Source organism: Bombus pascuorum, chromosome 10 (genome assembly GCF_905332965.1).
Source record: "Bombus pascuorum chromosome 10, iyBomPasc1.1, whole genome shotgun sequence".
NCBI lineage: Eukaryota > Metazoa > Arthropoda > Insecta > Hymenoptera > Apidae > Bombus > Bombus pascuorum.
Window position 1 is genome coordinate 14,535,340 of NC_083497.1, and position 23,408 is coordinate 14,558,747.

At 40.1% G+C, this 23,408-nt stretch overlaps 4 protein-coding genes and 1 non-coding gene across 21 annotated transcripts in view; 1 reads left to right on the plus strand and 4 right to left on the minus strand.

The window, feature by feature from the left end:
- LOC132911064 (echinoderm microtubule-associated protein-like 2) overlaps positions 1-9,465 on the minus strand; it is a 31,645-nt gene extending 22,180 nt beyond the window's left edge. For 8 of the 9 annotated variants that reach the window (XM_060967436.1, XM_060967434.1, XM_060967435.1 and 5 more), the window contains exon 1: positions 8,870-9,465. The gene's annotated coding sequence lies outside the window, so the exon portion shown is untranslated. The remainder of the gene's footprint in view (positions 1-8,869) is intronic. The other variant, XM_060967433.1, reaches the window with a different exon arrangement.
- Positions 9,466-11,901: 2,436 nt separating this feature from the next.
- On the plus strand, positions 11,902-11,983 carry Trnas-cga (transfer RNA serine (anticodon CGA)). The gene has a single exon. It is a non-coding gene; the product is annotated as a tRNA-Ser (tRNA).
- Positions 11,984-12,349: 366 nt separating this feature from the next.
- LOC132911046 (MD-2-related lipid-recognition protein-like) lies at positions 12,350-14,793 on the minus strand. The gene is made up of 4 exons (XM_060967371.1): positions 14,633-14,793; positions 13,222-13,347; positions 12,862-13,031; positions 12,350-12,471 (listed from the first exon to the last, which is right to left on the minus strand). Exons 1-4 carry the CDS (start codon positions 14,733-14,735, stop codon positions 12,388-12,390), a joined length of 483 nt encoding a protein of 160 aa, XP_060823354.1. The 5' UTR covers positions 14,736-14,793; the 3' UTR covers positions 12,350-12,387.
- Positions 14,794-17,024: 2,231 nt separating this feature from the next.
- LOC132911115 (DNA-directed RNA polymerases I, II, and III subunit RPABC4) overlaps positions 17,025-23,408 on the minus strand; it is a 142,729-nt gene continuing 136,345 nt past the window's right edge. Inside the window, exon 4 of the mRNA XM_060967520.1 lies at positions 17,025-17,035. The gene's annotated coding sequence lies outside the window, so the exon portion shown is untranslated. The remainder of the gene's footprint in view (positions 17,036-23,408) is intronic.
- Positions 18,415-23,408, minus strand: part of LOC132911061 (uncharacterized) — a 68,765-nt gene continuing 63,771 nt past the window's right edge. For 6 of the 9 annotated variants that reach the window (XM_060967414.1, XM_060967412.1, XM_060967411.1 and 3 more), the window contains 3 exons: positions 22,866-22,970; positions 22,086-22,286; positions 18,415-21,676 (listed from right to left, as the gene is read on the minus strand). In XM_060967414.1, coding sequence (XP_060823397.1) covers positions 21,515-21,676; positions 22,086-22,286; positions 22,866-22,970 — 468 coding nt within the window. In that variant the 3' untranslated portion in view covers positions 18,415-21,514. Of the gene's footprint in view, positions 21,677-22,085; positions 22,297-22,865; positions 22,971-23,408 lie in introns of all 9 variants that reach the window. The other 3 variants (XM_060967415.1, XM_060967417.1, XM_060967416.1) reach the window with 3 other exon arrangements.

The following is a 23,408-nucleotide window of genomic DNA, read 5'->3' on the forward strand; positions in this document are numbered from 1 at the left end:
CGTGTATAATATAAAGAAGAAGAAAGTATATCGAGTTAATTATCGTGAATTCAGATGCGGCAAACTGGCAATTTTCTCTCTTCGCAGCTTACATATGTACGTATCTATGAGTCTAATCGTTTTTAAGGCATCTGTTATCCAACGGCGAAACGTAATATTCGATATTTCCTTTTATCGAAAACCGAATGTTCATCTCTAACGTAAATGCAGGATTCGATTTAGAATGTTTTCGCTACGTTAACAATTTACACCACTTTGGACGGTATTATACAACCTTTTCAAAAATAAACCAGATACAATCTGATTTATAGTACATATGTTCTTCTAAGCACGACCAAAATCAATTATTAATCACGTTTAAACGTTGCAAGTTTTCACCGCGGCTCGGCTCGTAAAATCTCGATTAACCGGTTTAATCGGGACCGGGTTATACCGTTTAAATTAAGGCATGCCGGATAGTCGAGACCCGAAATGATAAATGTACAAGAATGTCAAATGCTGTAGACCTGCGGACCAGATATCCGTAACCCGATTTAAAAAATGCCTAAGATATCGTATTCGTACGTATGTATGTAAGTAGATTATATGGAATCTCGCGATGAGTTAATATTACATTCGAGTGTACTTTTTCTTAAATCGCGTTGATCGCTAAATAATATTTCGCTGGTGATTCGCGTAACTGAAACGCGTCTGCTTATCGCTTTTTTGACTACGGTCGCGACAAATATGTTGGAGGAGGGAGATAGCATGGGACGAGAAGGGTTATCAAGTTGGACGAAACGAAAGGGATTTGGTTCGTAAGGAGTAAAATGGTAGCGGGGAACGACTGAAAACGAGCGAGCTAACATTTGCCGATACGATGAATGGAGGAGAACCGTGAATCAGGACACATCGAGAAACAGCTGGCTTATCCTTCGAAGAAGGAAGCCTATGCTCGGGGGAGTCCTTCTACCAATGTACTTGAGCAGTGTAGGCAAGTATAGGAGCATTTCGCTCGAAACGGAGATCGTTGAGCGAAGACTGAAAGAGCAAGAGACGCGGGAACGAGCTGAAACGCAAAACCAGTAAGCATTGACCTGGCCAGAATGCTGCCTTATTGGTGCATAAGACTGGCCCCCACGAAGCTTATTTTACGATACAGCCTGTGAACAGACACACGCGCGTCTCTCTTCGCGTTCGTTCCTTATATGCGCGTATTTAAACGCGACGCGGATAATTGGTTCGCCGTTTGTAAGCAACCTCGATATCAAGTCAGCGTTAAGATTCGCCGGTGTTCGGTTCCACGTATCCCCTGACAGCAACGTTCGACAAAAGTTTCATTCTGCTTGCGATAAATCTCCGTTATGACGGACATCGACAACGAATTCACGCGTCGATCTTAGCGCAGGAATACGATAATTAAAAAACGAATAAATAAAAATTTCTTTTCTTACGTTCTCCTTTCTTTATCAAGATCGTTATCGTGTTACGCTAATTTTAATCAAGTCAGGTTAAAGTAAAGTTAGATAATTAGTCAGGCACACCTCCGCGATTAATCGCGCGCGCACAAAACACGCGTCAATATACAATGTACGTACGCAGTGTCTACGTTTGTATTTATAATAAGTTACTTGTACTGTTACGCTCTTAACACGTAGTAATTAACCGGCCCAATTTAGCGACCGGCAACCGTAAAGAAGTTACTACAAGTAAGCACGTGCGCGCGCGCTTATTCCTTGCTTTCTACTCGTATCGTCATTTTCACCACCGCCATTCGTTCGAAACGATTCTTCCACGCGTCCGATAGGCCGCCGTCTGGAACGGCCCTTCCCTTTTATCATTTATTCTCGTTTCTCAATCGCTCCACCGCGCATACTTCTCTCCTTACTTTCTTCCTTACGTAAGTCGGACAACGAATGACAATCTCTCGCCGGACATCAGATTATGTTAATGATAAACTGGATTTGCATTCGCGCGAATTGATGTCACCACGCTATGAATGGTGCCCGCTGCGCATTGATATAGCCTGTTCGGCTCGAATAAAACTCGCCAGTCTCGTTAAGCGCGATTCCTGCTAGCTAACAGGCAGACCGGCTACGCGCTCAAAGTAGATCACGTTCGTTGACGAGAATGGGAAAAGTCTGTTCCCTGTTTACTCGTTCCTCTAATCTTCGCTCCCATATACCATTTTCCATATACCATATCGAAAGTAAACGAAAAATAAATGTTTCTAACGAATGATCCTACGGAATTGGATGGTTTATCTCTCGACGAATCGAACGTCGATCTTGCAACGAAAAGGACGGATTAATAAAATCGAGGAGTTTACAGAAAGCCAAGTTGATCGATGTTGTAAATTTCACTTATTTTGCAATATGGTTCCGTGATGATAAAATCATACGGTGGAGTTTCTCGTTGCGGCAACACGCAGATGGTATATTCATTAGACTTAATGAAGCATCTTAATTAATCTGGAACACCTTATATAAGCGTAGACGCAGTTGCGTTACGTCTTCCTGGTCTTTCGCTCGCTTACAACGCGACTCCTTTTCCATTATCTACGATAACCGAAAAACCGTGTACGCCTTTCGTTCGAATCCATTCGGTTCCAGTTGCCCGCAGCCGATTAGAAAATCGTTTGAAAATTAAAATCGCCCGTCGGTTTGCAAAAAAACGAATACGAGTTAAAATCGAGTTTTCGATTATGTATTCTACGCGATTGTTTAAGACCTTGAGAGCGGTTTAAAATAAAACATAGAAAGCGGCAGATACCGAAAATAAACCCTCGCAGAGAAAAATATTCGCGTAGCTGGTTCTATTAAACTTTAAGCAGGTTCCGGTTAGCTATACTATATGAAAATGATATTAAACAATTCCGCATGTCCCCCTGTCCCTCCCAAATCGCTTATACGATACGACAAATTTCTACTTTTTCAATTCTTTTCGAGATCGATGCGTTACAAACGTGACATTAACGTAGTATTCGAGTAAATATTAAAATTAGAAAAGACCGACGAAACGATAGTTCCGAGAATCTCGATGTCTAACTTCGAGCGATCGTAATCTATCTTCTTATCGTTGGTGGTACACACAGACACACAGTTCATTTCCCTAAACATCACTTAGTACGAAGAAGTATCGAGTTTTCGCGACAGACCTCCGTAATTGTGCGCAAATACTCCAATAGCATCGGCCTTCCAAACATAACGACCTTGATGCAATTGCACCTGCTTATAGGCAAGAGGAATTTTCAACCCATTGCGTTGTATAAGAAATTTTTCAACATTTTATATATCGCGATAAATAAAGTATATTTTTACAAATACGTAAAAGTATCGGTTTCAAAGTTACGACTGTACAAAAATTCCATTTCTCGGAAAGTGACGACCTTTTCTCGATCGATCGGAGAAAATCGTTGAAGTGGCACGTTAACCCAATTAATGTTCCATATAGGCGGTTGTAATTGTTATTTATTATCGAGACATATCGTTACAATACGACGCCGTACTCGTTAAGATACCTTCTTGAAAGCGTTGCGATGTATGCGTCACGGATATCAATCAATTCGAAATAGGTATATAATTATAGGAACGTCTTCTGGTCACGATACGACTCGACGAGTATAAGAGTTTGTATAAAAGATACGTTTTATTACTGAGATTGTGCGCGATTATCTTGAACATTTTTCAAACTTGGTTCGATTACACGACATCTCTAGCAATTCTCTCTCTCTCTCTCTCTCTCTCTCTCTCTCTCTCACTCTGATCTCAACGATTTACAACGATTTACAATTATGTTAATTAAAGAGTACAACTCATTGAACGTCGATCGACATTAACGCAAAAATTGGTTTGGTATGCGTATAGACCGTTATCGGTGCGTCTAGGATTCGACACACGTAGTGGGAAACGCGTGACGTTGGCTCGTGATTAGAAGTTAGAAGTCGATGACGACTATACTCGCATAAATTTGATTCAACGTCGGCTATCTGTCCTTTGCTACCGTGTCATTAACACGGAGGATAGGATAGAGCAGCGAAATTTACATAATGCTATCATCCCACGTTGCGTTCGACCAGCAACTGCGCGAATAAGAAACACGTATACGCAATGTAGCGAATAAAACGGAAAAGTTAGGCAAGTTGCGGCCCTTTCTGCGAACGACAGAGATAATAAAATCGCAGCATTAAGCGAGAATAACATTATACCCGCCAGTACCTACGTATTATGTACGTACCGTGCACCGAAAATAAAGAGAAGTTTATCGTCATCCGCGTTGGTATTGTCCTACGATAGAATAGTTGAAATTCCAATGAGGTGAATTTAACCGCCATCGTTACTTCGCTTGGAGGTCGCTCAACTGCGACGCGATGCAAACTATGCACTTGCACGTACGGCACAGGATTAATTTACGACTACACGTTTTGATTTATAACTATTCGACTGGTTGTTAAGACAATTTTTTCCGTATCTTCGAAACGTGTCCCTAACGTATATCTTAAGTTCATCGATTTACCGAGTTGCTTATCGAGAAACACACGCCTTAGTGCACGTAACGCCAAGGTCAGTAAACTGCGATGCTATGCAAACCGTGCGTTCGCGTGTCGACGACGGAATTAATGCGCCAACGCTGTCGAAACTTGTCCACTTTCCAGCGATACCAACTAAATACGCGATACCGTATTTTCCGAAATGTATTCTTGCGTTTTATACGTACGAGCTCTAGCTTGAGTTTATTCGCGTAACGTGCCGTAAATTATCACAGCGCACTGCCGCTCAAAAAGACAGATTATATTTTGAAAAATACGAATTCTAAGAAAAAGAAAAAGTAACGCGAATAAACGCGATTCAAACAGATAATGGTAAAAGGATGAATAGTTACGTAATAAACGGTCGAATAAAGATCTTAATAAATGCGTTTTCTAAGCCCACCTCGTTTAATTACAGCCCATCTCACGTATCTCGCGTATTTTACGCACGTACACCCAAATTATATCGTTAAACGTTTATGTTAGATTTAACTGCTGATCGTTCAAGGTGTCTTCACTCGCAAGATAGCTGCTGCGGCATTCTAAGATCGCGATTGAAATTTTCGTTCCGGAGAATGGAGAACGAGTTCCAGCGGTCGCCGATGTTTCACAGAAAATCATTATTCTACTTTTTCTCAACTCTTCCGTCAAATAGACGGAATTATTACCAATACAAATCAACGAAAAGCATTTCGCGTGAAGTTTATCCTTTGAAAGATAATTGCTAAAGATCGCATCGTTGCTACTACCTATTACCATTATCTCCGAAATGTGTTTCGTTATGAATTTGCGATCGGTACGTTGATCGTATCTTTCGAACGATTATTGTAAACGACAAATTAATATTTATGTAAATCACCGATGAATATCTTCCGTAGCTATCTTCTCGAATATCCACGTTAGTCATTTTCCTTTGAAATAAATCGCTAACGAGACTAGAGTAATTGTAGGCGCGGAAGGCGTACGGACGAACGATTCTCGATGAAAGGTGGACGATGGTGTGTGTCGAGCTGTAATTCCGCTTCGGCTCGAAATAAAAAGCGCCAAAGCGTTCGTTGGTCTTTATCGCGACTAATTGCAAACGAACGTTCAAAATTGTCGATATTATTCTACGACAGGGAGAAGCACCTATCGTTCTGTTGGAAACAGAGTTGAAATTTGTAATTGGTAGCGCGTGTGTCGCCGTTATCGCGATATTTACGAACGCGTCAATTTTTCTCGAGCTTTGTTCATAAACGCTGTTCCAGTATTTACTAGATTCCCCGTTAATCCGGCGAAACTCGCTCTATACAAATTTTTGTACGTATTCAAGAATGTACGTGTCATCGTCGAGTCCAATATCCACGCAGCCTGTTTTTAAAAACTTCATTTGCAATTCCTTCCTATTACGTATCGGCACGATTAAATCGTGAAGGTTCTCAACAATGAACTTCCTGCCGGTATTTCTTCCTTGTATTTCTTTTTGTTTGCATCATCGCAGGATTACAACAATTTTCCACGCAATTTCGACGATCTAAACGCCTTAAACGAGCGCCTTGTGATTCACTATTCCAACAACCTTGACACTTATCGTGAGCAGCCAAACACCGTTCTCCATTACGAAAACGCGGCTTACGTGTCTTACGTATCTTTCTTACCGAAGATAGGAGAACAATATCGATACGACATACAACGATATCGATCGTTTAGTACCGTAGTTTCGTAACCTGTACCCCTCGATAGACGATCAGATTCTCCATACATCGGATTTTCTTTTCTTTATAGTCTTTCCGAGAATAAAAAAAAAAAAAGCTTCTTACGATGTCCGCGTAAAATAAATTGTTGCCGATCATTTTGCTCTGGCAACGTGTCTCAAGATTCTCTGGCAATTTAAAGTTAATTCATCGAATATAGAAAACTGTGAAAAAGTGAAAAATCTACGTGGTCTGCGTGGAAATAAAAGCGTTTTGTGAAAAATAGAGCGAACAAGATTCGAAGCGTACCGCTTTGCCATTTACGAGCACTGGTTCTGACAATGAGCCAACAACGTGCTGCCGGATTTCTCACGACATTCAGCGTTGTAATTTCTCTCGCCATTGTCTCTACCTAACTACATCGAGTCGTGACGCGTAAAGAGTGCGACTCTTATCGATGGTGTTTGGTAGCGCGAAAAAAAAAAAAAAAAAGAAAAAGAAAAAAGAAAGTGGAACGTAGCGGTGTTGATTAAAAAATTTCTGTGTCTTCGCCTCGAGACGATATCTTGTTTATGGTCCGTCTGGAGACGACGTGGACACGCTCACCCTTACCGAAATCGTATCGGCACGCTTCCAACGGCGGATCCTAGCGATAGTTGGTTGAAAATCGGTGACGACAACGCGCTCCTATTTTCAGTTTACATATACCACACGCTCGCACGATCGCGTCCGCAGAGTCCATTAGTTACTTATCCATTGGTTAGTTAGCGACGGAGCGAATGGAAATTGTGTCGTACTCGACAATGAAGTTTGTGCTCGCGCGGCTGCGAGTGGTCCGCGAGTTGATCGCAAGTGGGAAAGAGTTGTGTCGTTATTTATACGAGTAACGGTAATGTTACGCATAGCTGCGACGATTTACGAAACATTCGTGAAAATCGACGCGCCAAACGCAAATACGTAGTAATGAATCGAGCGTCCGGATAATTGCGAACCGATCAAGTATACGTCAAGTCTGCAGATTATCCGGACGACGTTCGTTTATGCATAATGCATAATCGGTTAGATGCACGTACGTATACAGGTACGCCTATGGCACGCAAAGAGTTGGAATCGTCAAACGTTTCAGAAATACGAAAGAAACTAGAAAAGAACGTAATGAAAATGCACGTATAAATCCTTAACGATCCGTGTCGAGTCGACATTATGACGCGAACGTTGGACTTGGCGATCACGGAATGTCGTTTGCTAGAAAATTTGCAACCGCACGGTCCAGGGTTTTTACGCGAACGAGTACACGCTTGTATCGAAGGAATAACGTTCGATTAAAGATTATTTTCGCGGCGCGGCGAGCGACGCCGATCCGAAATTACTTTTAGGGAAAAGTTGAGAGCGTGGTAGTCCCTTGGGAGCTGTGGGAATTGTACTTTCACCAGCCTGGCTGACGAAATGAATTTCACACGGGTAAAGGACTAAAGACGGGTGTGTAAGAAAATCACGCAATACGTTATGCTTTCTGTCAACCGTATCCTATTGCGGCAAGCACTTGTCAAACAACAATCACGCGCGTCACCGTCTTTTTATGCGTATATCGATGTCGAGTTATCGTCTTTCACGTAATTATAACAGATAACGTTCTGAATCCAACAACGATGCGTATAATCACGCAACGAAACAAATAATATCAACGTTATTACATATTCGCTTTCTTATCGTTCGAACGTGCGTTTTTCTGCAAACTATTTTGCTCAACCGAAACGAACGAATGCCACCTGAATCCGAGATTTCTTTCGCTTTCTCTTTCCTAAAATTATCATCCGCGACAAATACAATTTTATTATAGATATAGACTATATAGACTAACTTCGTCGTTTCATTGTACGTTACATCGTTCGTTGTACGCACACACCTATGTGTACATGTGTAAGTACAAATTCTATACTAAACACTTTTCATCTGGTAGCCTTCTCCGAGTCGACAAGGTAACGAATATACGAAACAATTCGTACATACGTACATTCTTGCTGCTTTGAATTTGTCTCTAAGAATACGCATTGTTACGAGATGTAAACGCTATCGATCTAACACTATCACAAGGTCAAAACATAGCGCACTGCCTTTCGTATATCTATACACACATACACACACACACATATATATATATACATTGGTATATTAAATATTATATTAAATATATACATATATATATATCTATCAATTTATCACCAAAATCCAGATAACAGCTTTCCACTTTTACTTGCAATCTGCTTTAAATCGTTTTCCTAAATTTAGTCACGCTTTAATCGCTTATCCGAAAATCTAATTGAACTGGTAATCTTACGAACGTGGTAGCTGATGCACGTGCATCCTGCATCGAACTCGATCGCGAGAACATCCAAAGAATCCAAATATCAAATCATCAAATTTAATTTTGTAATAATCGCAGTCGCTAATTAGTCGCCGTTAAATAAAGAACATCCGTGTCTCTTTCGAACGTAACGGCGATTCGACTGATCTACGGAAAACGCGTGACGAACACGCGGGAAAAGGAAAAGAAGAGAAAGGAAGAAAGAAAGAAACGCAGAAGGAATAACGAGACAAAAGCAAAGCAAAGAAAAGAAGAGAAATGAAAAGAAGGGAAAAGAAACGGAAAGGAAAAAAAAAGGAAAAGAAAAAAGATGCACGGCATTACCTGTGTGCGAAACGATCGTGCGGTATGCACGATCGGACGGAGTGGACCTCTTCCACGGGAAGACAGGAACGTTAGTCAGCAGCGTAAATAACGACACGATAGCCGGGGCTGAGGCTGGTGGGGTCGGACAGAGGCAGAAACAAGCTTGCGGATATTTCCTTAGGTATTTGCATACAATCCGGCTCGAGGCGAATTCACGGCGTTCAGGAATCCGTGGAAAGCCCTGCCGCTGTCGCTCTTCTCCCCTTTCCTTTCTTTTCGTTTTTCTACCACCTACCAAGCGATCGACGCGTTTTTCGTTTGTCGTTTTCCGTTTTGAATTTTCTGGGCGTCGTCGATGTTTCCTAGCGATGCCGTCGCCCTTGTCCTTTACAGGGATTCGCGAAACGCCAAATCCCAACGGCCGAGTGATTTCTTCGACTCGAAACCGCGATTCGTACGAAACTCTCACGGAAACGCACCACGAAGGGACCACGGAGACGCGATAACGAAGCGATCGCGAAGCAGCGCCGGGCGAAAGGAACCGCACGCTCAACAACCCAGCCAAGCACTGTTGAGGCCAACAGGTGAGCCGTGCCAACAGTTTACGGCCAGTGACGTATCACCCGCGTGTTCTATTCAGGGCAACAGGTGTGAGCCGACGCAGTGACGTACCATTGCGACGGAAAACGATCCACCGCTTTCCAAATATACTTTGCTTACCATTTACTTTATTTTCTTCCTTTTTTTCTCGCGTAAATTAACGCCGCGTTTAACTCTGTTTTTCCTTGTACGCTTATCGCACGCTCAACGCTACCAGCGTCTTTCTCTTTCGTTTCCATTTTCCTTTTTGTTTCTTCACACAAATCGCTGGACAAATTTTTATTTCGTGTCAAGATCAAGTAGATCGGTTTCGCGTAATATGTTTTCTTTAATTAACGTTCTCGAGTCGAATGAACGATAATTAATTAATACGACGTATCATAATAGTATTTGCTTCTAGAATTGTTTTCGTTTCAATTAAATTTTAGATAATAAATGTAGGTGTGCGCGTTCCAATTAATTACAAATTCTTCTCTCGCAACGCTGTCCATGACTCGTTCGAATTATTAAATTCATTGCATTCTTGTCGTGTGTTACTTCGTATTCGACCAGCACCTGCAACGTTCAAACGGCAAACCTATTCTTCTTTCATCGCCATCGAAACGATGTCTCGTTGGTAACGAACGATTCGAAGATCGGCTTTCGCTCACAACGTTCGAGAAAAATGAAATCGACAGCGACGAAATAAAGAGTAAAAACGCGGAGAAACGTTGTTACTTGCCCTTAAGGGTACGACGAACGTTGCGTAATCATCTCGATTTATGATTTACGACTTGGATACGTATACGAAACATACACGATAGACTATTCGTTATTTTATTCGAGAGGGAAAAATATCCGATAGCAAGAAACGACGGAATAATTTCTGAAACTTTCCCGATTGTCGTCTTTTCGACACTGTCCTTCGTCCAATGGCCAGATACGATTAACAGAGACAGGTACATAATTAGTTATGCGTACAGATCGACCGAAATAGATCCGTAGCCGTGGAAGAAATAGAATAGGATCGAACGTGGGTTACGTACTTGCTCGTTAACTTACTTACAGACACCCGAACCACTTCCTTTCGCGTTTCGAGACTTTCTTTCGTGCGCCAGGTAAAAGTGTATCCTTTGTTGGGCTACGCGATGCATATTGTGCGTGGCCAGTTAGTTTTGCAACTCTTATTCAAATCTTCGACAGACCGCTTTACATTCCGAAAGTACTTTGCGCGTACTCCACGCTTATCTTCCTTTCTCCATGCACTTATCTGTTACGAGGATCCACCGAATCCGCCCACTTCCACAACGATTTTATTCCTCCGGATTCGATTCCATTGGACTCGAGTTCCACTGCTCCGTCTACTATTAAAACATAGAACGATGGAATTACGATACACGATGAATTTTGTCGACGATCACCATCTTTGGTATCGCTAATCCGTCCGCAAAGATGACTTCATATTTTGCGTCATTTTTACACGCTATATAATTTTGTAAAATAAGGAAAAGAAACGATCGGTTCGCAGCAGTGTCGTACGTTTGGCGAATTAAACCAAAAAAGAAAAGAATCGATATGCGTATAAATACGATAAAGTTGTTGCGACAGGTGCTACATAATTTCCAAGCTAAAAATCCGAGTAGTCCACGTTGACGTTAAATAATTCGTGATTTTGGTTGAAAAAGCCCTAAACGGCTAAATAGCAGGCGTACGCATGCGAGTACACAGCTTGAAATTTTAACTGAAATTACGCTATCAGGGAATACGCGAGGCATCTATGAGAAATAATTATCCACTTACGTCGCATGTACGCGCTTCTAAAAACCTCTTCTATGAACATAATAGTATCGATGTTTATCAAATCAACGATCGTATCGATCGCAAAAGTATAAATTTCGATGTATTTAACAGCCTATTTAACAACCATCTATTTCTACCGTATGCGTACATGAAAAATTATTTGTGTTGCCGTAATTTGTTAAGTTTTAATTCCAATCACTGTCATCGTTTCACCACGGACGAATCTCGTTGCACACTCTTATTCTGCACCGAGTCGATAACACGTAGCATATGGTAACACGAATATGGTAAGCGAAACTATTACCACAGCCGATATAAATGTTTTCTGTAAATGCGTGTACGTACCAATACCGATTACCAGTGACCAAAACGATTTTGATCATTGATCCTGATAACGATCGTTCCGGTTAACTCGTAACCAAAGTTACTTTTAGCCACCGTTTGATTCTGATACTGTACCTTTTTTGAATGTTGGATTACTGTTGTAATAATTTCCGTAAGATATCTAAAAATAGAATCGATACGAAATATACTATGCGATACTGTTCTACTTTTTTATGTACGTTACAGTTTCGAAAGAAAATTCATAGGACTGTTAGCTTTATTTAATATTATTTCTTTCGATATTATAATTCGCTAATAAAGAAACGTTACGAACGATCGTGGCGTAAGCTGCGGTGTCCGAGTGGTTAAGGAGTTGGACTCGAAATCCAATGGGTTTTTCCCGCATAGGTTCGAATCCTATCCGCAGCGGCGTTTCTTTTTTCCCGCCATTTCTTTTACCTCGCGTAACGCATAATTATTTCTAACGAAAGCCATTGTTGAATTTTGCGTGTACGTAACAGCATGAAACCGTTTACACGTATACGATAATATTAGTTTCACGACAAAAGCGCGTCGTCTTTGTCTTTCGTACCTCGTATTTTCTTCCTTTAACTTAACTTTCATATTTCACAGTCGATAGTTAACGAGCTATTTTAGACGGTAGTCGTTACCGACTGATCCTAGGCATCTTAATAACGTAAGTACGTATGTAACGGGAAAGGATAAACAAACTCTTATTAATACTTGTTCGTTTATTTTATTAAGTTAGCTTTGGCTGGTAAATTTTAATCTCGATTAAACGCAATAAGACGGTGAAGCACACGTAGTTAATGTCATTTTGTTATCTTAATTTGAAACATAAAACAACATTCTTGCTCTTCCTCGTTCCAGATTTTCCATTTAAGATCGTACGTTCGCTGAAGTAAAAATAAATTCTGATTAACAAACAATCGACACGATTGTACAATTTGGTAGCAGTACTGTATGCACGATGAGGCACGTATAATACCTAGGCCGAAACTACTTTCATAGATACGTTTGCGCCTTAAGTACAAACCCATTTCTTAACACCTCGCGTACATGTGCGCATTTTCCAAGAAAATAACACGTTGTCGAAAGTAATAAATACATAGGACAAATCATAGAGAAGTTCAACGATTATAAGAAGCGTATCTGATTAATAATTTAGTTAAGAAATGTACTTGCGATGGAATTAATTGAAACGTAATCGACAGACAGTACGTTACTAAGGGAGATACGTATACCGTTTTACAGACGCATATGTATATGTTGTTTCGTCTACTTACGACAGGATATTTCTTTAAAATTGGTACTTCCACGTGATACGTATTCTTTTGGCCTGCTTCGATCGGACAAGAAGTCGATAAACAGGCATCGGGACTCATTCCCAAAAATGGAATATCCATTACCTGGCTTGCCCAAAAAATTCGACCTTGTATCTTTTCCGACGAGAAAGCTGGGAAATAGAAGACGAAGAGTGGTTCATTTTCACGAGGTATCTCGAACTAAATTCTTGAAATCCGTTGATTTACAACGTTAAATTCGATAAAGACGGAACCATGTTACCGCCATATCCTATTTCATTTGTCACGTTATATTATTTTTGTCCCTAAGTCGTAAACAAGGATAGTAGTACCAATACTTACAAGGTGTATAGTGGAACGTCATATTCCCGACAACTCCTCTTTTTAATTTACATGGTTTTCCTTCTGCGCTTTCTTTACAAGGATCTATGTATACTTCATCGATAGTGCAATTCGACTGAGTATCGGCTATAAAAAAAAAAAAAACACAAATTGTCGACGTTAATCGACCGACGAACTTTTATTACGCGGAATGTGAGAAATCGAGTCCAAGCTCCAAGTTCTCATCAGCGATGCTTCTGTAACGTTTATAAATAAATTTTGCCGATTATCGCATCTCTTCCTGCTACGAACGCGATACAGCGAGAAGTTTATTATATATACGCACATATATATTCATATTCGCGATACGGTTGTTTATAAAACTGTGACGAAATAGTCAAACGCGATACGCCGTTGAATTAACTTTGTACATTTATCTCGATGTACTATGTACCATTTATAAGTCTAACATCTTGTATTCTGTGGATAGAAGAGAAAATGCGGTACGTAGAAATTGAGAAGAAGCGTTATAAAACTACAAATGATAATTTTGCAAATTTTCATTGTCATTCGTAAATTATTTTATTATACATATATAGGAAAAAATATGCGAAGGTCCGCTAAATTGATTTTATCGAGAAACAACACAAATTAGTCGATTAATCTCGAATGAATAAAACATTTTTTCACAACTCTTGGTATACATATATATAAACGTTATAACGACCACAATAACTCGCGCTTTTATGACATTTGACCGAATTGCAGTTTATCCAGTAAATACAAGAATTTAGAGATTTTTATGCGATATGCGTGATAATACACAAATGATCGTTTGCTATTACGATTTGAAATCTGAATCTTACGAATATATCGCATACAAGAAATTATGTAAATGGGCAAAATAAGCCGTGTCGCGTTTTCCTTTTATACCGGCAAACAATTTTTATACGTTTCAAACGTTTAAACGTTCTTTTTTCAAATATTTTACGATTATCGACTTCACAGCATTATTTATACTTGGTTGTACCTTTAGTTTCTTATAAAACTTAATATCGATTTGTTATTTTTAAAAGGCAAACTTTTCTCAACTGGGTATAACATATTGCGATAGCCGCGTTAAAATAGAAAAATCAACAAAGACGGAAATCATCGTGTTTTTTGTGTTGTCTTCGGCCTGCTCTCGCGTAATAATTTAATAATCTTACAGATCTTTGTCGCACAAAGATTTTTCCAATTTCAGATCGAACTTGCCAGCGTTTCGCGTTTTAAAAACTTATCAAGGTATAGACAGACGAATAGAAGGACAAGAAGCGCGACGCATCTTTCAAGTATGGAAATTCACCGATTTACGTATCTATCGGATCTGGTGCTTGGTCGCAGGAAACGCGATTCGAATGCCGATTTGTAGAATCGAACGAGCCATACTCACGATCAGGATAAGGACATTGCCGCCACGGCACGAGTTCCGCATAGACCATGGACAAGGCCACGAACAAGAAGAGGGAAACGAGTAGCGCACTGTTTCGGTTCATCCTCGATGGACGGTCGTTGCGATGTGAAGCGAACGAAAGACGACGATTCCGCTCTATCAACAGAACGTGTACGACTGTTGAGGGGAGTAGGGAAGGTTCAAGAGTGGGGCCATAGGTCAATTGAAATTGTATCTCAAGTAGCTTACACACGGTGAGACTCGTCTCGCTGCGTCTAGCGAGAAACCATTATACGTACGTATCCCTGATACGAATGTGATCGTGCGTAAGGAAGAAACAGCGTACCCTTTGGTCAGGCGGGTAAACGAGAAAAGAGTATCCGCTCGTAAATTTCTATACAGCGACTTTTGTTGTTCCAGGCGTTAACTATCGACCACGTTAACTAGATTTCTCATTGAAATCGTAAATTACGTTGTAAATACGTAAATGATGGTTAAGTGGACGAGGCAATGTCGGGATGGGCCTTGCGCGAGATTCGGTCCTGGATCGTGCGGCGAGGCAAGTCTCACGGTGTGTAAAATGCTTTAGCAACGAGAAAGTAGCGAGTACAGGCTTGTTTCGTCCGTTGTCGAAGCAACCGCACGTTGTTATCACGCTATACCGTTGTTCCGTTGATTCAGTGACCATCGCGTTTCCGTAATCGTCATACCCGATCTAGTTCTCATAATCGATCGCCGGCCAAGTATTTGTCCAAGTATTTGTTTATCTTCGATTTCTCTTCCATTTATTTCGTTCGCTGTGGCATGTAAATTTCCGTATTGGTGGATATTTAATTTATTTCATTTAAGTAAATACACGGTAGTGAAAACTTTGTAATAAAATAAACGGTTCTAGTTCCATATAAATTACCAATGTCGTATAAAATATTTCGAATGCTATTATCGATACGAGTTTTTAAAGGGATACGATATTTTAAGTCACGCCAAGGTATACGCCACATATTTTACCAATGAATATCATCGTATCGCCAGTTTCAAAGTTTCTTTAACATACTTTTCCTAATTGGCAACCGCTTCGTATGTAAGAGCAATCTCTCATTAACGGCATTTCTATATCGATATCGAAGAGAAGAAAATCGTTATCTTGCTCGACGAAGGTAAATTGCTTTCTACGAAGATTACACGGAACCATACTTTCAGCGGAAATTCGCAACTTTCCATATTCCTGGATGCTTGATCCCTTTCCAACGTCCACTCCATCGTGCGATCGATCGCGCCACTTTTTAGATTAGCCGCGAAAGCACCATTCTCGATAAGCATAGATACGCGCCGTATCCTATATAATACAAGACACGTTTGAACCATCAGAGCCGGAAATAAGAGTTCGACGATCGTTCGAGTGGCGTCGCTATGCGGATCGAGCATAAAGGCCGGCAAAGGGCTGCCGCGGGCCGAGGCCAACCTCGGATGACCAATCAAACACGAGACCTCTGGAAAAATAATTGGACGCAATTGTTAAATTGTGCATTTCCTGATAAAAGTGGCCCGGCCATGCCGGAACTCGGTCTCGCCGCCGATTCCGCCGAAATTTCAAATATGCGATCCGGTCTTACCCCTCTCAACGTCCATTTACTTCTCATTTAGATGCCGTCGCAACCTGCCCTTACGATTCTCACCATTGGAACGGTCAATTTTTCCATCCATTTGCTTTTTGCACTCTTATATACGCGATTTAATTAAAAAAATCCAAATGTAAAACACATTTAACGTAGTTAAACGAATTTCGGCTGGCTAAACCGATAGTTTACGACTTACGCCAAATGCTAATTTTTTCCCTTCCAATCCGTTCGCCGACTATTAATAAATTATTAATAATATTCACGCCTATCTCGATACGGTTACATTACAGAGATTGTAACTTGCAAATTCTTCGAAAGGTGGAATAATTCATGCAATTAAGAATAGCTACGGTAAGAAAATCACAGACGAGTAATCGTTGTCTTTCTTTTCGAGTATCCCGTCTAGTGGTCCATAAGCATACACCTAAATATTACATACTTTGCGCATATATTTATAGCTCGGTGTCAGCTAAGGTTTAGCTAGTGTCTAGCTAGGGTGTCAGGCAAATAAAAAAAACAAAAAAAAAAAAAAAAAAAAAAAACAATTTGTAAAAGATCAAACTAAAAATATAATCGGTACGATCCGAAGCGTGCATCTTACGTAAGATGACGTAAAGTCAGTAAAACTATCTAACTCGTTTCATTAACGTTTGAAAAGTTCTCCGAGAGAACTGGGATGAAGCTTCGCGTTGTTACTTACCTCGAACAGAGTTTCACCTAATTTTTGAATTCTAATTCCCTTGGGCCAAAAATATGGCGCAACCTTGTAACAGTTTATACAGAATCAGGCCACCGTTTCTCAAAGTGCGATCCATGCCCTATTGGCGTTTTGTAACTTTGCTCCGCGTCGAACCTATCCAAACGTGATCTCATCGTGCTTCAACACAGAACGTAATTGCATCGTTATCGTTGATGAAAAACCGGTTATAAACGAAATAAAAAGGAAATTGAAATTGTGGAAATAATATTTTACGTTGATAAAAGAAAATTAATTTTACGCGTACTTAATCTAGCGCGTACAGCGATTCTTCGGTTATTTAATAAAATTAATATGACGAAAGAAAGTGGTAACACGGAACCCTGTTGGAGAATCGAAAGCTCAGAATCGTAAAAACGTCTTAGACGGATGGATATTAAATAAATAGCATATTCTCGATAAAATCGCAAACATCGATTCGCGTCTCTTCCTTTTCCTTTCGAACGGTCTAAAGTAATCGATCCCTGTCATTTTTCACCGATGTTTCGTATATCGTGAGTTTCCAGCCGGCTCTTTCGCGTCGTGTATCGTTTTAACATTTTGTCCAACGAGAAAAGATGTTCGCGGCCGAAATCGAACAACGATGGTAAAACGTTGGAGAAGCAGTGAACTGGAAGGATGAAGCAACGAAGCGTTTACTGCAGTTGGAACGAGCAATTGGAAGAAGATAGATAGCGCGGTTAGGATCGATGGCGTAAAATGTAAATGAACAAGATGAACGAAATAATTATTATTCGCAGTGTCGATTAGAGCTAGTCCGATGGCTGGGGCCATAATAGCGGATCGCTCGGTCCATACGCCGCACACCGTGCGTTATAACAGCTAATATGCAATTATTCAATTGAAAGAACCGGTTGATTCACAAGGTACTAGTCGGCGGATAGTTTAGAATTTAGAATAGAAGATGTTTTCGTGGACAGCACGCTTCGCCTCTTACTTTTCGAATCGAACAGAGATAGGAGACGGAGATGCGTACGAATCACGAACAAGATTTGTTGCGAACAACTTGCAGTTTACAAATAGCAGCTAAACAGCAGGCAAAATAGAAAGTTTTCAGCGGAAAAGCAAATATTCGAAATTTATAATCTGATCGAATATCTTTAGGAAAGGGTTGGAAAAATACGACGTTTTACAGTTAAATTCAATTTCATTCGGTCACAAAATTTCGTTCGGTAACAATTTCGGTAACGATCGTTTATAATTTGAATCGTTTTCAGAGAAAACGTTGGCAATTTTTCTAGCTTTGCATAATTTTCGCACAAAGATACTTACAATCTCCTCTATTCGTATTGGAAACGCTTAAATCAAGCACGAAATATATATGCTTCGAAATATTGGAATGCTGCATATTTCGTTCGGATCCGTTCGTCGAACTAGCGTGTGTAAATAATTTATTAAATAAACGATTTATTGAACCATCGTATGGCTCTCTTCACTTATTTATTACATACAAGATTTAACAAAATAATAATAAACTTATAATAATACAAATATTAATCGTGTCGTTAACGAAACGTTCTTACAAACGATTAACTGTACAGAATTCGGCGTAAACGTATCGACGTTCGTCAGAAACTCTAAAAGTTTCATCAGGCATCTGTGTCGAATAGCACCAACTAGAAAACGAATTCAATGACATAAAGAGATATTACTAGACGTAGAAATAACTGTTAGAAAGGTGCAACATGTAACGATGCTTAGTAACAAATACTTATCGAACCTATGAATATTAGTCGATTAATGAAATCAATGTGAAATTTACCGTTAACGCTAATTGTAAGTGACGTGTCACGTGAACTCGATATCGATCGAGAACCGAAGCGGCGTGTCATCTTTTTACATAATCGACATCATTCGCAGTGAGATTGTCCTTGTTGGAGCAATCGTCATTACAGAGGAGCAGGTATCGATTCTTTGGTATCACCGTAATGCGCGCGCGCGTGCGCTCCTGTGTGTGTGCGTAGTCGTTTGACCGTAATCGAAACTGCTTGTTTTGCCAGCTTTTTCACACGACGACAAATTCATTTATTCGAACGATCGATTCTTTCGAGAAGTAAACTTTTATCAAAACCTCTCGTGCTTTTCAACGCGATTTTATTTTATTTGCCTCGAGTTGCAAATTACCGTCCGATTATTTCGTCGTTTAAAACTTTCCTGAAAAACCGTAGCTACAAAATTTAATTGAAACTTTTCCAATTCTTATACTAGGCGTGATCATCGGCAGCTTTCGACTTTACGATCGCCGTCAAATTATTAGCTAACTCGTTTAAACTATTTCTCTACGACAAGTAATCTTCGTTATAACTTTCTAACGAGTCAAGTCCATCCTCTAGCTACTCGAGAGGAACGATATTCGTAAAATTACGCGACCGATGCTTTTACTAGGAAATGTAAATCTATCGAAAACTTTGTCTCGAGAACCGACGACCGTCACTTTCCTTCTCGACGAACCTAGTCAAACGTTTGATTTCTCGATAACCGAACGATCAAATACAAAATAGATACTACCTAAAATAATACGACGCGTTAAATAAATAAACGTACGTATAAATATCTGTGGAATTTTCAAAGTACGAAGAAAGAATCTGTTCGCGTTGCTGCACGGAGACTATGTCGGCCGCCGTTTGCAAATTCGTCAAACACATGTAAACGCGAAACACCCAGGTATTTGACGCGTCGACGATTTTCTATTCAAAATCAAACGATTCGTACGACAACTAGCTTGAACTTTATTCTTTTTTCTTTCTTTTCTTTTTTTTTTTTTTTTTCTTTATTTTTACGTCGGATCGATTTATGGAATAAAGAGCAAATTAGAAAAATTCCGCGCGACGCATGTTCCCCATTATCGAGATACAAGTATCGCGAAAGTATCGATATGGATCGTATCCTGAATATTTAATCGGTTTAAACTTCGAACGATGACCTCGTCTAGCTGATAATTTAGTCGAACGAATACGTGTTTGCTATTTTTATCGTTCGAGCAGAATGTCTTTTAATTTTTACGGAGGAAAACCGGTGGTTCGTTCGTTAAAAGGAAATAGGAAATCGCAAACAAATAGCTGAAGAGATCGCGGCTAGAGATTCATCGCGTAGACGCAACAATATCGCGTAGAAACGTAGAAACGTAGAAACGTAGAAAGGTAGAAAGGTAGAAAAATTTGACAAATTACAAACACGTACAAAAAACTGAAATCATTTACGACCATGCGATCGAAAACGTTGGATATAACGAGATAAACAGCGAGATGTTTGGCTGAAAAGCTGAAACAATAGTGGTTGAATGGTTACAAGTCAAAAGAATATCACGCTTGGGAAGAAAATTTCACTCGCTTCCTCGAATGACAATCTCCATCGGCACACACCACTCGATCGGCGACGTTCTCCCGTCTCTTTGGCAAATCTATTTTTGCTTCTCGTTCTCAATGCGTGTTCACGTTAACTGCTCGAGCTTGTTCTCAATCGAGACGATCGACCCGGACCGATCGATCGCAAGAAAACAAATCCAGCGCACGCACGGTCTGCGTAAGAAAACATGTTTTATCCATACCATCCTAGGTGATCGATTAACCGTAATTGCAGTAACGGTGCAGTGTACAAAATAAAAAGTTACGCTAATGTTATTACAATTGAACGTTCGTTTAATCGACTGTAAACGATAAAAAAAATTGTTCTTACCGTTAATTAAACGATTACCTCTTTAGAGACAGAGATAGACGATACTTTTCCTAGAACGCTTCTTTCTATTTGTAACTGCTCTTTTATGTATTATAAATTTACGTATTTCTCGCGTATATCACGGATACGTGAGATATCCGACAACGATTCGGGCAATTATACATGATAATACACAAGTATTATACGCGTATCGATGTGCTCGCTTTACTAATAATTTATAATAAATTATGGAAGCAAAATTAGAAGCAAAACAAGTTGACGGACAACGGAATCTCCAGAATCGCAAACAATCCTCGTCGCTTAACTGGAAAACTTGGATCGTTGATACATTTCTGATCTATCCAGCGCGTATTAAACGCGATACATCGCAGATTATACCCATTACGTATTAATACTAGAGTCGAAAACAAAACGCGTCATCTGTAATATACGAATCGAAGTACGGATACGTTTAGTACGGGTATACGACTCGTAATTAATACGCCTAATGAATATTTAATTTATTTCGTCGTTAGACTCGCACGTCTTTCAAATATTAATTTAATTTTCAAGCGAATAGTCGTTCGCTTTAACGTTTCGTTGTTTCATCGTTTCATCGTTTCATCAGGGAAATCGGCTCATCTTTCGAGCGAAATCAGAAACTTCGCGCTTCGCTATTCAAAATCGATCGTTGAAAGCGTTCAAACGGATAACGATGAAACCTGAAAACTCGAGGAAACACGATCTTATTAAAAAACGAAAGGATAAAAATTCTCCTTCGGCGGCTTCCGGATGTACCTGCTCGGAGTTGGCTGTGTATAATCTTGCGGAGAACAACGCGTTCCGTGGGACTCACACAACGTAAATTGGATCCTTACACACCGATATCCTCGCTTCTTGCAGAATCCTCAGCCTTGGTCCCAAGGGAACACCCATTTTTTGCAACCTCTCTTCGCTTAGGTAGGGAAGCTCTACCATACCGACTTTTTCTTTCTCAAACGCATTTGCATATTTCTGGGACACGTTCAATTTGGTTAATTGAAAAAATGAAAAAGGAAAAATGATATTTTAGTTGTGTCTGATAACGCGGTAAAAAAAGAATCGCAGGTACGAGGCGTCTGCGCCGCTTTTCGCACCGTCGCATCAATTTGTACGAATAAAATTATCGGTGTACAGAGCGAACCATTCAAATGGAAATATCCGTCGCACAAATTTCTTCGACGTTACGTCGATCGCCGACGTTAATTTGTATGATCAGGGAAAAAGAGTATTTTTGAAAATTTGCTCTGCGATTCGTTTCATCGCGATTCCATTTAATAACGCTTATTTCGTGGATAAACGCGCGAATCGATGATTCTATCGATCCAGATTAGAAACATCGATACGACTAGAAACGAAAGCAGCGTAAATTCGAATTACCTACCTCATACCCAAGTTCCCTGAGGAATAGTCTGATGAGCGGTGGTTCTGTGCCGAAGAACTTGGTTAGCTTTTTCACCCTCGAAGGGTTGGAAAGAGCCGGCAACTCGGAATCCTTGATCAGCGGTTGAGACTGCGACCTCACCATTGCCATGCTCGTCTGAGTCCTGAGTGCAGCAATCTCGCCCCTTATGTTCTCCATTTCCTGCGAATACCTGATAGTGGTGAGTTTCGAAAATTCTGACTCGTTTTCCCGCCTATTCCACTCTTTCCTATCTCCTATGTTACCTCCTACGTCCGATCGCTCACTCGACTTTGTTAGAACAAGTAATTGGATAACAGTTTCGGACAAATTCGTTTCGATTCAACTATACCGTATATGAGAAACGGTATTTTCGTTACGACAGACTCAAATTCCGACAAATTCAAATAAAATACTTCGATCGTACTTAGATACATGTAAACAGCGCCTTTGAATCGTCCTCGTCTTTATTTCATTACCGATGATTCGATTTCATTTTTATTTCATTTTTGTTCTTTCGTCGTTCCGTACGAAACGAGTTTCCTTCATTGCCGAGCACGTTGCTTTTTAAACTTCAAATATTTAAAAAGTCGTTATTATTGTATGTTACATTAATGTTATACGCTTATACGTACGATATATGTAAGATAAACTGCATACAGCGATACGTAAAGATAATTAAAAATCCAAGTCAAGCGTCTCGCCTTTCCAAAGATCTCTTCTAAGCTAAGCGTTTTTAAGTCGTTAACCAGATTCTCTCACCTGTATCATCAAATGTTGCGTCCTCATCTCCGAACTCAAGTGTGCCACAGATCTGGCAAGCGTCACTACGTGAGATTCTAGTCGTTGGAAGCGTTTGTTAATGCTCTGCAAACGCAAGGACAATCTTTAATCAACCGCGTGTTCGTGAAAATAGATCACCCAGCTACAATTTGTGTATTTTAATGTAATGAAAACTTTTTTTTTTTCGTATAATGAAAATTACGATAGTAAGCGTAATAAAACATCGGCCGCTCGGTAACGGCTTGTAAACATTAACGTACGTGAGATTGCTCCTCGTTCGATATCGTTCCACCTTGATTCGTTTAAAAAGAAAAAGCTTATGCACGCGTGTTGCAGATACACCAAGTATGGCAATAAAGTTTCGCGAATAAGCAACAGTAACGACCGCTGTAAAGAAGATTCACGCGAAAAGCAAAATGCCGTTTTAGTAAGTAAAATTAGCTAACGGAATCTATGACAAACGGTGATGAATGGCCGACGAAGATTGGCGAAAGATGGATGAAAATGATACCAAGATCGTGA